This window comes from Passer montanus, unplaced genomic scaffold (assembly GCF_014805655.1).
Source record: "Passer montanus isolate IOZ18808 unplaced genomic scaffold, ASM1480565v1 scaffold18, whole genome shotgun sequence".
NCBI classification, from domain to species: domain Eukaryota; kingdom Metazoa; phylum Chordata; class Aves; order Passeriformes; family Passeridae; genus Passer; species Passer montanus.
This window is the reverse complement of record NW_024365381.1, coordinates 11,413,023-11,425,817: the sequence shown is the minus strand read 5'-3', so window position 1 is coordinate 11,425,817 and position 12,795 is coordinate 11,413,023. Positions and strand designations below refer to the sequence as shown.

Genomic DNA, 12,795 nt, shown 5'->3' with positions numbered 1-12,795 from the left:
TTCATGGCTGGCTTTTCAGGGAGGAGAGCATGGAGGTTAGTCCTTGGCTGCCCTACATATTAAATGTCTTTTACATATTTCAAATTCCTAGGAAAACTCTTTTTTTCCCTGTTTTTAATTATTATTTTTTATTTCTTCACATGGAGGTGTAGAGTCCTTGTCCATGGGGGTCACACAGAGTTGTCTTTTGGTGAGCATTTCTTAAAAGATGAAATGCGAATTCAGTTTGTTAAGGTCCTGGGGTGTATGCTAAGTTACTGGGAAATTGTTATATATATGTATGTATTTAAGTATAGCAGTTGTTTTGAAGAGCAGCTGATTCAGCTCATTGTAATATCTTGCCAGCCACCTTGAGACCTGAGCTCTGCGTTGCAGGAGGGAGGACTGTACCAACTGCAGTCAAATCTGACCATGGCATTTTTCCAGGCCACAAGCAGTTGCTTAGCAGAGCTTTTGAACAAGGCAATTAACACATGCACAATTTTAAGCTTTTAAAGCTTCTACTTGTGATGAGACTTGCCTCTCCCACACAATCAATTGACTAACTTAAAACCTATCAAAAAGGTACTATTTTGCCATGTTGCCATGGATATGTTATCTTACAAGCTACTGTTTTGACAGACTTCAATGTGCAATCATGAGCAGTTACTTGAGTAAGATTTGCCCATCAAGCACATTCTTTGGCCAGCATTTCAGCTCATCTTGTGCGCCTTGTTTTAATTTGGTTTAACAACAAACAATTAAACAAAAGAATAGATTTGTCTGGCAGAAAGTGCTGAATTGGCATTTTTCTTTCTCTGGAGAGCAAACATTAAACCAGAGGCTCTGTTCCTGCCATGTCTTTTTCTCTGACATTACCCTGCCCACACTCTTTTGGGCAGAGTGCATCTGTGTGTTACCTTGTGACAGAAATGACGCTGCTAGCCTCAGATAGTGTGTGAGAGCCATGTCATGTTTTTGTATGGCATGACCTGGTTTGATAGCTCAGATGTCTGTTATGTTAGGAGCAGAGGATGTGAGGGCTTTTAATTCACTAGGTCTAGGGATAACAATCTATTATAATCCTTTTCAGAAGCAGGCTCTAAGTTCCTATTACAAACACCAGGGATGTGCATCAAAGGTATTGTTCTAGTCCCTGGCTACAACAGGGACTAGCATTTTGTGAGTAGCATAAGAAGAGGTTTAAAGCAGGGGAGGTGGTATTAATTTGCACAGCTGTTGAAATGCATATATTCATTAGCTTATTGGTCTCAACCTGGGCTTTAAAAAGCAAAGGAACTGCTAAACCCATTGTGAAAGCACCATCTAAACATCTTTTTCCAAGCTCCTGCACATTTACATGCTGAAATGTGTCAGAAGTGATTTTGGGGCTACACCTCCTGTTCTGTGTCTGCTCTTGTCCCTTCCAGAGCGGACACATGCCAGCAGTTCGGGTGTGGGACGTGGCCGAGCGAGCCCAGGTGGCGGAGCTCCAGGAGCACAAGTACGGGGTGGCCTGCGTGGCCTTCTCCCCCAGCTCCAAGTACATCGTGTCAGTGGGGTACCAGCATGACATGATTGTCAACGTGTGGTCATGGAAGGTAAGTTTTCTAGGAGGTTGGGTGGGCCACACGGTGTTGCTAAATCAGACAGAGCTTCCAGTATGTGGAAGCTCTGTGAACAACTTCAGTTCCATCTTGCTTTCTGTTTTTTAAAATTCTGTGGTTATTGTTTGGTTTTTGACTTTCATAGACACAGACAAATTTGGACAAGAGAGAAAGCTATGGTCCCTTAGGGAAGGTCTAAGTCATTTCCATGAAGGGATATTCTTTATGCTTGGAAATGTGTTACATTTTTCTGTCCAGCCAGAAAAGCCTGGACTTTGAAACCTTGCCAAACCATTGTGTTTTTTAGAGGCTTATTAAAAACTAATTTATGAGGTTAAGGAAGGAAACTCTTATCAGCCAGAGATTTCTTTTGTAGTGTAGTGTATATTCTTGGCTTGTTTTGATTTTTTTATGTCAGAGTTTGTGATACTCTGATCCTATCCTTGATGGGTGAGAAGGGGAACGTAGGGAATTCATAATGAGTGAAAGCTGATGAAAGTCGCTTTGCCTGTCACTGGATTGAGGCAACTCTTGATAGAAACGAAGCCTGTGTCTTATCCTCTAGTAAACATTTAAACATTTGTTTTTTGTAGATAAGAAAATAAACATTTGTTTTTAGTAGACTAGGAGTCTCTTGTATCAATAGATACTCCTGCTACCTCTTTAAGTGCTGTAACGCTCTCTAAAAGAGATATGATTTAAGAAAAAAAAATCAATACATCTGTTAAATCTCACAGGATCATAGAATCATAGAATGGTTTGGGTTGGAAAGTACTCTAAAAATTACCTAGTTCCAATTCCTCTGCTGTGGGCAGGGATACCTCCCATTAGACCAGGTGGAAACCTCATCACAGCCCTGTCCAATCTGGCCTTGAACATTTCTGGGGATGGGGCATCCTCAACTTGTCTGGGCAGGCTGCTCTAGTGCCTCACCACCTTCACAGTAAATAATTTCTTCCCAATAGCTAATCTAAATCTACCTTCTTTCAGTTTAAAACAGTTATCCCTTGTGCTATCACTACTCTTCCTGATGAAAAGTCCCTCCCCATGTTTCATGTGGGCCTTCTTTAGGTAGTCAGAGCTCCTCTTCTCTTGTAGCTTCTATGTCTGCATGCATTTATTATGTTACTCTCTTCATCACATTTACTGCAATTTAATCTTCATCACATGCTGTAATTTAAGATCTCATTGTTATCTTCTGTGTGAGCTGAAATTTGATGTTGCTATTTTTCCATATAGCTAAATACTGTGTGTAGTGAGAGAACCTGAGTGTGTGTGTCTGTGTTGCAAATTGAGTGCTCAGCCTTTGGATTATTTCTAGTTATACAAATGCAAGTAGTGACTTGGACAAGGTCACAATGCATGGCATGTGTGAAACAGTACAAGTAGTTTTGCTTTCCCTTGCTTATCTGGGTTTTTCTGTTCACTGTATAATTGTGAACATGAGAACTTCTGAGGTAAGGACTGTCTGACTCTTCCCTGCTCAAGAACATACACTTTAAGCTTATGCTCTAGACTGTGATGGGAGCTCTAGCTGGCCTTTACTTTGCAGGCCAGACACCAAAACTGACCAAAGTCAGTACAGATCTACTGAAGCATTGTCCTTCACTTTTGACCACAACCCTTCTTTCCTCTGTGCTGCAGCTTTGATTTCCCCGTTTTTCCTGGCTGGTATACCTAGTCATTTGACTGTGATGGAAAAGAAAATCCATGTTGTCTGTAGGATTCCCTTCCTTCCCTAAATGAAGACCACAGCAATGATACAGATGTTGAGGTCTGCAAGGGTCCTAAGCTTTTCTCTGTCCACTGTCTTGAAAGAAGTTATGATAATTCCTTCATTCTGGGTTGGGGGATCCTCCATGGTGATGGTGCAGCAGGCTAGACTCCCCTTGTGCTGGTTTCTTCAGTTCTGCCAGCACACAGTCCAGTGGGGCCCTTGGAGTGACATGGTTTGTGTGGTAGGGCGTTGTGTCTGGAAGACTGGGAGCAGCTGAATCCCTGAAAGGAAGGGTAAAGGAAACACAGCAAGAATGAAAAGGGGAGCACTGTTGTCAGCTGTGTGCTGCATGCTTGCAAACCCACAACAGACAAAGCAGACAACTTGTTTATTCTCACTTCTAACTGGGGAAAGGCAGGGACAGGAAAACTGAGCAATGGTGCTGTGTGATGCTGCTATCTGAACCATTCTGCTTGAGCAGTGTCCATCCTGTTTTCTGTCCCTGCATCTTCTTCCTCCTTTCCCAGACTTTGATATTTTCAGGTGGACATTTGAGGTATAACAGATTTTGCTTTTTCTCTTCCAGTACAGGGATGGTCTTTGTGTATTTTGAGTCTTTTAATAAAGTATAACGTATTTCAAGAGAAAGAAGAATTTATGGAAGAACCAGTACAGTTTTCTCTGTGAAAAATACCAATTCCTCATCTTGAATGAAATGCTCTCATTGCTGCCTGGGGGCTGGAGGAGTTCTTCCTTGTGCTGGCCTACATCTGCATTTGCTGTTTAGGAAGGGAAATGGGTTTGTTTTAAGCTGCTGGTGATTGTGAAACCCACATGTTTGTCATGGCTCAGATACCAAGTTCCTGCAGGCACTAGTGCCTGCTGATTTGTTCTTGATCATAGTTAATGTGGAAGAGGATTTGAATGTAAATGTGAATTATACTTCTGCCAAATCAATGTTCCCAGCTAATGTTGGGGAGGTTGTATACAGAGGTGAATGGGGAATAGTTTGGGTTTCATCTTTTCCCTGCTGCACTGCTTGTACTGGATATGTGCCTGTAATTGAAATAAGTTTCCTTTGCTTCTGAGCAAAGAAATTAAGCAATCTAAACAATTGTGTTTCCAGAAAAACATCGTAGTGGCAGCCAACAAAGTCTCAAGTAAAGTGACAGCAGTGTCATTCTCAGAGGACTGCAGTTACTTTGTCACTGCTGGAAATCGTCATATCAAGTTCTGGTACCTGGATGACAGCAAAACCTCCAAGGTGAGTGGAAGTGCATCAAGGCCAACTTGTAAACAGGCATTTCTGTCCTAGAGCAGGGTGGATTTTGCCCCAGTGAGCTGTGGGAAGTGGAAACTTTTTAATTTTTCTGGGATGCAAGAACAGCCTTCCACCCCCATGAGCTCTCAAGTCTCATGGGCTGATAGCACCAAAAGCTTGTCTTATCTTGCACTGAGGTAGAGATGTCACTCCTTGAGCAGTATACTTGTTCTTTAGTAGTCACATATACTGAAGAACAAATAATCTAGAAAGGAGCTGCAGTCATTTAACTCCTTGGAGCACAGAGGTGGGGAAAGCTCTTTGACAATAGTATAAGCATCTCAAAAGATTGTGGGTGTAATTTTGAACCATCAACCAAAGTGTTTAACAGTTTTGGCTGTTGTGTTATTCTCAGGGAGGCAGAATCCACCTATGGTGATTTTTCTGTGTGCTCATCAACAGTGCTAAACATGAACAGCAAATAAAACCTCTTCTTTTAGGGTGTTTACAGTTCTTTGAATCTCTTCAGCACTCAGGGGTTAATGTTCTAAAAAATCACTGTCTGCCTGAAGTGCCTTGCTGTATTTGTAGCAAACTGTTTTCTCTTGGTAGGTCAATGCCACAGTCCCCTTGCTGGGTCGGTCGGGATTGCTTGGAGAACTGAGGAACAACTTCTTTGCGGACGTGGCTTGTGGAAGGGGCAAAAAAGCTGACAGCACTTTCTGTATCACATCCTCAGGCCTGCTCTGTGAATTCAATGAAAAAAGGCTGCTAGACAAGTGGGTGGAGCTGAGGGTGAGTTTTACATCCTCCTATTCTGCTCAAGCAGAGCAGGAACAACAAATAATAAGGGCACTCAGAGGTACAAGCTGACCACAAGCAGTGAAAATAATTGTGCCTCTGCAAGCCTGTGATTTACTCTGGAAGGCTGGGCAAGAATAGTGTTATTTCTTGACAATGGGATTTTACTGATTGTTGAGTCTCTTTCATTCTCACGCCTCAGCATTACAGGGACTGCTCTACTGGCAAAGCAATGTCCTCATGGCAACTCCTGTATGGTCCTTCCTGGCCTGGCCGGTGCAAATAGAATTTTTAGAAGGATTCTGGTTTCTATCCACTCTGCAGTGTCTTACATGGCTTGTGCATCTCAAATGCAGGTTCCCAAGGCGCTAGTTGATTTGGCTATTCTAAACCACCAGGCTGGCCCATATTAAGAATTTGATCAAACTTGTTTTCCTTTCAATTGAATGTAACATGCCCACCTGCAAGGATCCAGTGTATTAAAATCAAGGGAAAAAGTCTGCTCACGCTTTCACTCAAGTGAAATGCCTCTTATTTTCTTTCCTTTCCTTTCCTTCCCTCTCTAAAATCTGCCTTTCACTCTCGCTCAGAATACAGACAGCTTCACAGTAAGTTGAAAAACCTTTTTGCATTGAACTCATCCCCTTTTCACCACACTCCATTTTGTGCCATTTTCTACCATTTGTACCGATCCCAAAGGGAGGGGAAATAATCTATTTTGTTCTGTTTCTTATCCCCTCCTGACAGGTAATGTGTTGTTGTGCAAGTACAAGGTGAGGTGCTGCTTGCCTGCCAGTGTTGTTGAATGTCACAGAAATAAAAGCAATGTTCAGAGTAGGACTCAGCTGGAGCAAATGTGTAGCTCTGCTGGCCTCCCATCATAGTGGGTGGCAGAGAAATTGGGCTTTTTTCTAACTGCTTGGGATCTGCAGTGGATCTTGCCTGGAAAGTTCTTCAGAAAGGAAAAATGGATTTTTAGGCTTTTCCTTACTCCCAGGGTTCGACTTCACTCCAGCTCTTCTGACCATGACTCCTTTGTCTGTCAGTTTGCTTCCCTGTTGTGTGTCTCCCTGACCTTTGATGTGAGAGCACATTTCTCATTTGCTGTCTCATGTGCTGTGTCCTCCTCAGACCACTGTGGCAAACTGCATCTCTGTGAATCATGACTACATCTTCTGTGGCTGCGCTGATGGCACCGTGCGGATTTTTAACCCTCTGAACCTTCACTTTGTCACTACTCTGCCGAAGCCACACTTCCTGGGAACTGACATCGCGAGTGTGACTGAGGCCAGGTACTGTGGAGAAGGGTGGAAGAGAGCAAGGGAGGCTTGTGGGGGTTAAAACTGTTCCCCAGACCTTTGTTATCTGGAACACGCTATTTTTATGGATTAGAATTGGCAGCCTGTTGCAGATCTCTCTGAGCTGTTGCAGCCTTGTATGATTGGACTACAGTTAGATGGCAAGGAGAAAGACTTTTGCTATTTGTTATCTGGAACACGCTATTTTTATGGATTAGAATTGGCAGCCTGTTGCAGATTTCTCTGAGCTGTTGCAGCCTTGCCCTGTATGATTGGACTACAGTTGGATGGCAAGGAGAAAGACTTTTGCTGTGGGGCTTTGAGGCTTCTTTTGGGACTTGGTTGCTCAAGAGACATAACTTCCAGGCCAACTACTCTCTCTACCTATAGATGCCACTGTTCATCTCAACAGCACCCCATGGAGAATCTGTGCTCTCCTCTTGGAGTATTGCCCCATACTCTTGGAGTATTGCCCCAGCTCCTAGAAAGCACAAGTTAACCAGGCTGTTGTTCTCTCTTTGTGCAGCCGTCTTTTCTCTGGTGTGGCTGATGCGAAGTATCCAGACACGATTGCTTTGACCTTTGACCCCACCAACCAGTGGCTTTCCTGTGTATACAATGACCACAGCCTGTACGTGTGGGATGTCAAAGATCCGAAGAAAGTGGGCAAGGTGTACTCTGCTTTGTATCACTCTTCCTGTGTGTGGAACATTGAGGTACGTTGTCTGCAGACACAGGTGTTGGATTGTGAGTTGCAGCTGAGAAAGTCATTAGACAAGCTGCCAAATTTGAACGCAGATGCTGACTGTAGAGGGAATTGACTCAGATTTTCACCTGTGGTTAGTGTGTTTGCTGCTGGGCTTGGGAACAGTTATTTGGCTGCACTGTAATGGCTGACTGAATATGTGGTGCTACTGGGAAAAAAAATCTCACCATTAAAAGGTGAAAGGTGGGAGAAAGACAGCATTGAATGAAACTGAGTACAGAGCATCCTTTTAGAAAATACACAAGTGTTTATTGCTGATCTCAAAAAAACTGTTTGAGATCTGTGGTGAGCAATTGCTTCAAAGTCAAAAAACATGAAATAAGTGATAAAATCTGAACTCTGGTCCTTCTTAACATACTTACCTGGACATGTGGAAATAGCCTCTCAAGTGTCTGTCATCTTGCAGTCTCTTTAGCTGGCTTTCCCTTAGAGGGAAGTAAAGGAAGTATAGGAAACAATGGAATTGTTAATATGTTGAAATATGTCTAACAGTGGTCAGGAGAAGGGAAAGTGGAAAGAACGTGGGAAAAGGTTGAGGGCTCTGTTTTTATTTATTAATTTCATCTTACCCTTTCCTTCTGAATTATAAACTGACAGTGGTAGATGAAAGTTGCAAACAACAGTGCAAGGTGTTTATTGCATGGCCATTGTTTGGGATTTGAGGTGCTCTCTTTGAACACCTTTTGAACAAGGATACTGGTTTGTTGCATGCTTCTTAAGGAGGTTTTCTGTGATGAGGGAAGCTTAGTGAACATTTATTTGAAGTCAGTCTGTCTGGCTTTCACCTTTAGAAAACAGAGAGGACGCCCCTTTTGTCTCATTTTGTTTTGAAACTTTCTACCAGTTTTTAGGGTGCCAGATGCCAGGCAATATTATTCAGGGATTCATTTTACTTGCCCTTAGATGTATCCAGAGGTGAAGGACAACAATCAGCCCTGCCTCCCCCCTGGTTCTTTCATCACCTGCTCCTCTGACAACACCATTCGTCTGTGGAACACTGAAAGCTCCAACATCCATGGCACAGCCCTGCACCGCAACATCCTCAGCAATGTAAGATCCTAGGTTTGGATCACCTCCTTGTCCTTGGGGTTGCTCTTCTTCACACACAGATTCCCAAGTTAAGCCCCAAATTTCTTTGTATCTCCAAGTCAACCCAGGTTTCTGTAAACTGAGCACAAATCTGGTTAAATGTATGAACCTGAAGAAACACAAAAGGAGTACTGGGTAGGACAGGTTATCTGAAATGGTTCTAGGTACTATTGCTGTTTTCATAAACCACCCAAAGATTCACCAAGCTTAGTCTATTCCATAAGGACTACGTTTCAGGAGAGCTGATTCTCTTTTTCTGCATCTCTGTGATGTGTAACCACTTTTAAGATTTGTTTGTAAAAGGTGCATTAAATGAGGCAGATGTTTGGGAAATTGAATGAAAAATTTTACACTCACTTAATCTATGTAAGAGGGAGGCTAATCGTACAGAACAGTGATTACATATGGACATTTGCTTCTGTTCTCCTCTGAGCTGGAAGATCTCTGAATGCAGCAGCCCTGACCTCAAGAATCAGGTGGAAAAAATTCTTGCTTTTTCTGTCAGTACTCAGACCACTGACTTAGATAATCCCTAGAAGTCTTTCATACTCCTCCTGTGTGCCCTAATATATTGTAATCACTAATCCCAGGGCTTGTCAGTAGTGAAGGAGATGCTGTTAGTTTCTAGCTTGACTCTCTTGAAAGGGGTGATTGTGAGACACAGCTGTGAAACTTTAATCCTACAATCTGAAGGGGCTTAGTGCTTGCTCCTAACTAAAAGGTCATACCAATTACATCATTGTTGCCAATAAAATGTTTATGTTGACTAGGAGCTCAGTTTCTAAGGTAGATGCTTTGCTTTAATTTTTTGTAACTAATAAATATTTCTGGATGTATTGTGCCCCCAGGACTTAATGAAAATCATCTATGTAGATGACAACACTCAGGTACTTCTGGACACTGATTACAACTCAGCAGGAAGTGCAGACAAAGCTGATGCACAAGTACTGGATACGAAGGTGGGGATACGCACTGTCTGTGTGAGTCCCAGCGGGGAGCACCTGGCCTCAGGGGACAGGATAGGCACTCTCAGGTAATCCCATAAAGCTTCTTATGCAGATTGCAGACTGGTCAGGCATGAGAAAATAACCAGGTCCTGCTAATTTTATTAAACATACTGAAATGAGCCATGTTATGTCCTAGAATATATGAGTTGCAGTCTCTGAAGGAAATGCTGAAGGTGGAAGCCCATGACTCCGAGATCCTATGTCTGGAATACTCCAAACCTGACACAGGTAAATGCAATTGAGCTGCTTCCCCTTTGCCTATGAATGTAATGTTGAGCAAGTCGGAATGTCCTACTATGGTATGTTAGAATTGTCATGCTGAACTACTCCTGGATTTCAAAGCAGGCTTCAAGTATTGGCCAGGCTTTGAAAAAGTCTTCTTTCTCTTACTTTTTATTGGAATATTGTATGTTGAGATTGCAGCTTGTTCCATTTATTATTGTAATGCAAAATTCAGCTGTTACTTTGTGTAACACACCTGCAGTATAATATTTTGTCCCTAAGAAGACTTGGGAAGCTGTTTTAAAAATTACTTTTTAAGTCATGATCTTGCACTCTTTTTCAATTTCTAACAGGTTTAAAGCTCTTAGCCTCAGCCAGTCGGGATAGATTGATTCATGTCTTGGATGCTGGGAAGGACTATAGCCTGCAGCAAACCTTGGATGAACATTCTTCTTCCATCACTGCAGTGAAATTTGCAGGTAGCAAATCATGGCCTCCCACCAAAGCTGGATTTGAGCACTACTGTTGTCACTTTGTGGCTGTAATTTTATCTACTTGAATACTGGACTAGGTCAATTTGAAGCTGCAGGTTTGATTGGTTTTGGTCATCTTTCTATTGGCTGTGGGAAAGTACCACAGGACATGAACAGGAACAGATCAAGTCTAGATACAGCCAGTAGTCCAGGTCACCAGACAAATCCGTAGTGATAAGACTACAGATTTGAGCAATTCAAGGTCTTGATCAGTGGGTCAGGGTCAGCTATAGTTCAGTGCCTGCCAGGCAAGTCCATACTGGCAAGGCAAGATGGAGTTCAGATCAGGAAGGTGAGTCCATGGATTGGATCAGGCTTTGGCTCAGTGGGGTGCATGTCCAAGCACAGTTGTGGCTGCAATGCTGCAGCAGTGTAGCTAGTGTAGCTCAGTTGGGACTCAAGGATGAGAACCTTAGCTTGAGAACTGCTCCCAAGTGAATGGACTCACTGAAGCAGGGGCTCCCCAAAGCAACTTTTTTTTTTTTTTTTTTTTTTTTTTTTTTCTGGAGGAGCTCCAAGGCCAGCAGTTGTTTCTCTGACAGATCTGTCTTATCAGTGAGTTGGCCTTGAATGCAGCCAGCTGAGCTCCCAGGAGATGAGGGAAGTGGGCTCAAGGCCTGGCAGCTAAGGCCTTTGTGCTGGTCTATGAGCCAAGTGCTGGCATGCTTTAAGTGGGTGCAGTTCAAGGACCCGTGTGATGTTGGATGCGTTGGAGTTGGAGTTTTATTGGGTGTTGCTTTGCTGAAGGAGCTGCTTGGTTACAGAACAGTCCTAAGGGAAGAAGGGAAGCCTGACCCTGCAGTAAGAAAGATGTGTCCAGCTCTAAGGTGTGAAAAGTGCCTATTGCCTGTTTCAGCTTCTACTGAGTGTGAATGTGCCGTTTTGCCACAGAGTGCTGTGGCACACAGAGATATGAGAATATTAGTGAGGGAGAAAACAGAATTACATCTTAATGTGTTCTGAAAAGCCTCTGTGTTGGAGCCTCATGCTCTCTGAGCATGAAAGACAAATGCTGTCCTTGAGAAGGGGCTTCTGTTTTGCTGCTTGGGGAGGAGTCAGTTTTAGTTAATCAGGGCTGGAATAAATGAGCAGTGGTATAAATTGAAACATTTCCTCCACCTTGTATATGTGTTTATCTTTTGTCTCCTGTCTTTTTATTCCAGCTAACGATGGGAAAGTGCGAATGATAAGCTGTGGGGCAGACAAGAGCATCTATTTCCGCACTGCGCAGAAGGTAACCTTATCACGGCTTTTTGTACACTTCTAATTTATAATCTCTCCACAAAGGAGTTACTTCAAAGAATGGTATCAGAGTTTCTCTATGAGCTTGTTGCTATTTCAGCCTCAGGGCCTCCCACTGACTTGATAGAAGAGATTACATTCAGAGAACTAGTTCTGTGAAGCATGCAGCTACTCCCAGCCTGACCTCTCAGAGCAGAAATAGAGAACTGTTAGGATATCTGCTTTTCCTTCACTGCCAGAGCTATTGTGAAAACTGGTGAAAGAGTAGGGCTGGAGGGAAGAGTTCCTTGTGCCTCCAGTCCCAGCTGCGCCCAGCAGCTCCCTGGGAAGGATTGTTTTATGCTGGCTGTATGAGAAGACTCGTCTGTATTTACTTGCTTTTAATAATGGATTAACTACTTGATTTTGACACAGTTGTTACCCATATGTTTAGACAGGAGAAGGGGTCCAGTTTACCCGAACACATCACATTGTTAGGAAGACCACACTTTATGACATGGATGTGGACCCCAGCTGGAAATATGCAGCTATTGGATGCCAAGATCGTAACATCAGGTTAGTTTCCTTCTCAACTTGAAAATATTTTTCCAGTCATAAGTGAAGCAGCCTGATCTCCATCATTATTCCTCTAAGTTCTTTGGTTCAGCATTTTCAGACAGATCTGAGGCACTGTGAGGTTGAACTCTGCCTTTCTCCTCACTGATAAAAAGCTGTGTATATGTGCAATTCCCATGGGACTTGTGGCTTCTCACTGGGTTGCTCTGCAGAGCAAAGGCTTTCTACTGGGGGAGCAAATGTGCCTTCCTTGGCACATCATTGAACTGTGGGGCAAGAACTTCTGCACTGTGGTAATTTTTGGTTTTGAAAGTACTTAGTGAAAAGCTGTGAGGTCCTGTGGAATACCTGGGACTGTGGGAACCTAAAACTGAACTAGATGTGACTGTCATTGAACAAGTGGAGTCCATTCTCTTCTCTTTTTATCCATTTCTTCAATCTGTCTGCTTGAAAGCAAAGGAATCTCTCTGTAGTTGTGCGGCTGCTCCTGTTGTAGCTGTGTGAGATGTTAAGAGTTTTGGTCATAGCTAAATATCACTACTGGATGTAATTTGGTTTTGTTTTCTAACATGAAGGTCTTGCTCTTTTAATCCTTTGCTCTAGTACGAAGGAGCCCAGGTATTTTTACAGCAGTGAGGACGGACTGATTATTGGTTTGAGAATAAAGCCTTGATTTTAAGATAATTTGCCTTTGCATTACTTTTGAGGTTGTTTCTTG

At 42.9% G+C, this 12,795-nt stretch overlaps 1 protein-coding gene across 7 annotated transcripts in view; it reads left to right on the top strand.

Annotated features, from left to right (window-relative positions):
- Positions 1 to 12,795, top strand: part of MAPKBP1 (mitogen-activated protein kinase binding protein 1) — a 109,145-nt gene that overhangs the window by 55,733 nt on the left and 40,617 nt on the right. For 6 of the 7 annotated variants that reach the window (XR_005627051.1, XM_039704847.1, XM_039704846.1 and 3 more), the window contains 12 exons: positions 1,410 to 1,580; positions 4,430 to 4,567; positions 5,177 to 5,359; positions 5,956 to 5,973; positions 6,497 to 6,657; positions 7,190 to 7,379; positions 8,333 to 8,479; positions 9,367 to 9,551; positions 9,662 to 9,753; positions 10,101 to 10,226; positions 11,444 to 11,514; positions 11,956 to 12,077. Coding sequence is in view for 6 of the 7 variants with exons in the window: in XM_039704847.1 (XP_039560781.1) it covers positions 1,410 to 1,580; positions 4,430 to 4,567; positions 5,177 to 5,359; positions 5,956 to 5,973; positions 6,497 to 6,657; positions 7,190 to 7,379; positions 8,333 to 8,479; positions 9,367 to 9,551; positions 9,662 to 9,753; positions 10,101 to 10,226; positions 11,444 to 11,514; positions 11,956 to 12,077 (1,604 nt within the window). In the remaining variant the exon portion in view is untranslated. The remainder of the gene's footprint in view (positions 1 to 1,409; positions 1,581 to 4,429; positions 4,568 to 5,176; positions 5,360 to 5,955; positions 5,974 to 6,496; positions 6,658 to 7,189; positions 7,380 to 8,332; positions 8,480 to 9,366; positions 9,552 to 9,661; positions 9,754 to 10,100; positions 10,227 to 11,443; positions 11,515 to 11,955; positions 12,078 to 12,795) is intronic. The other variant, XM_039704843.1, reaches the window with a different exon arrangement.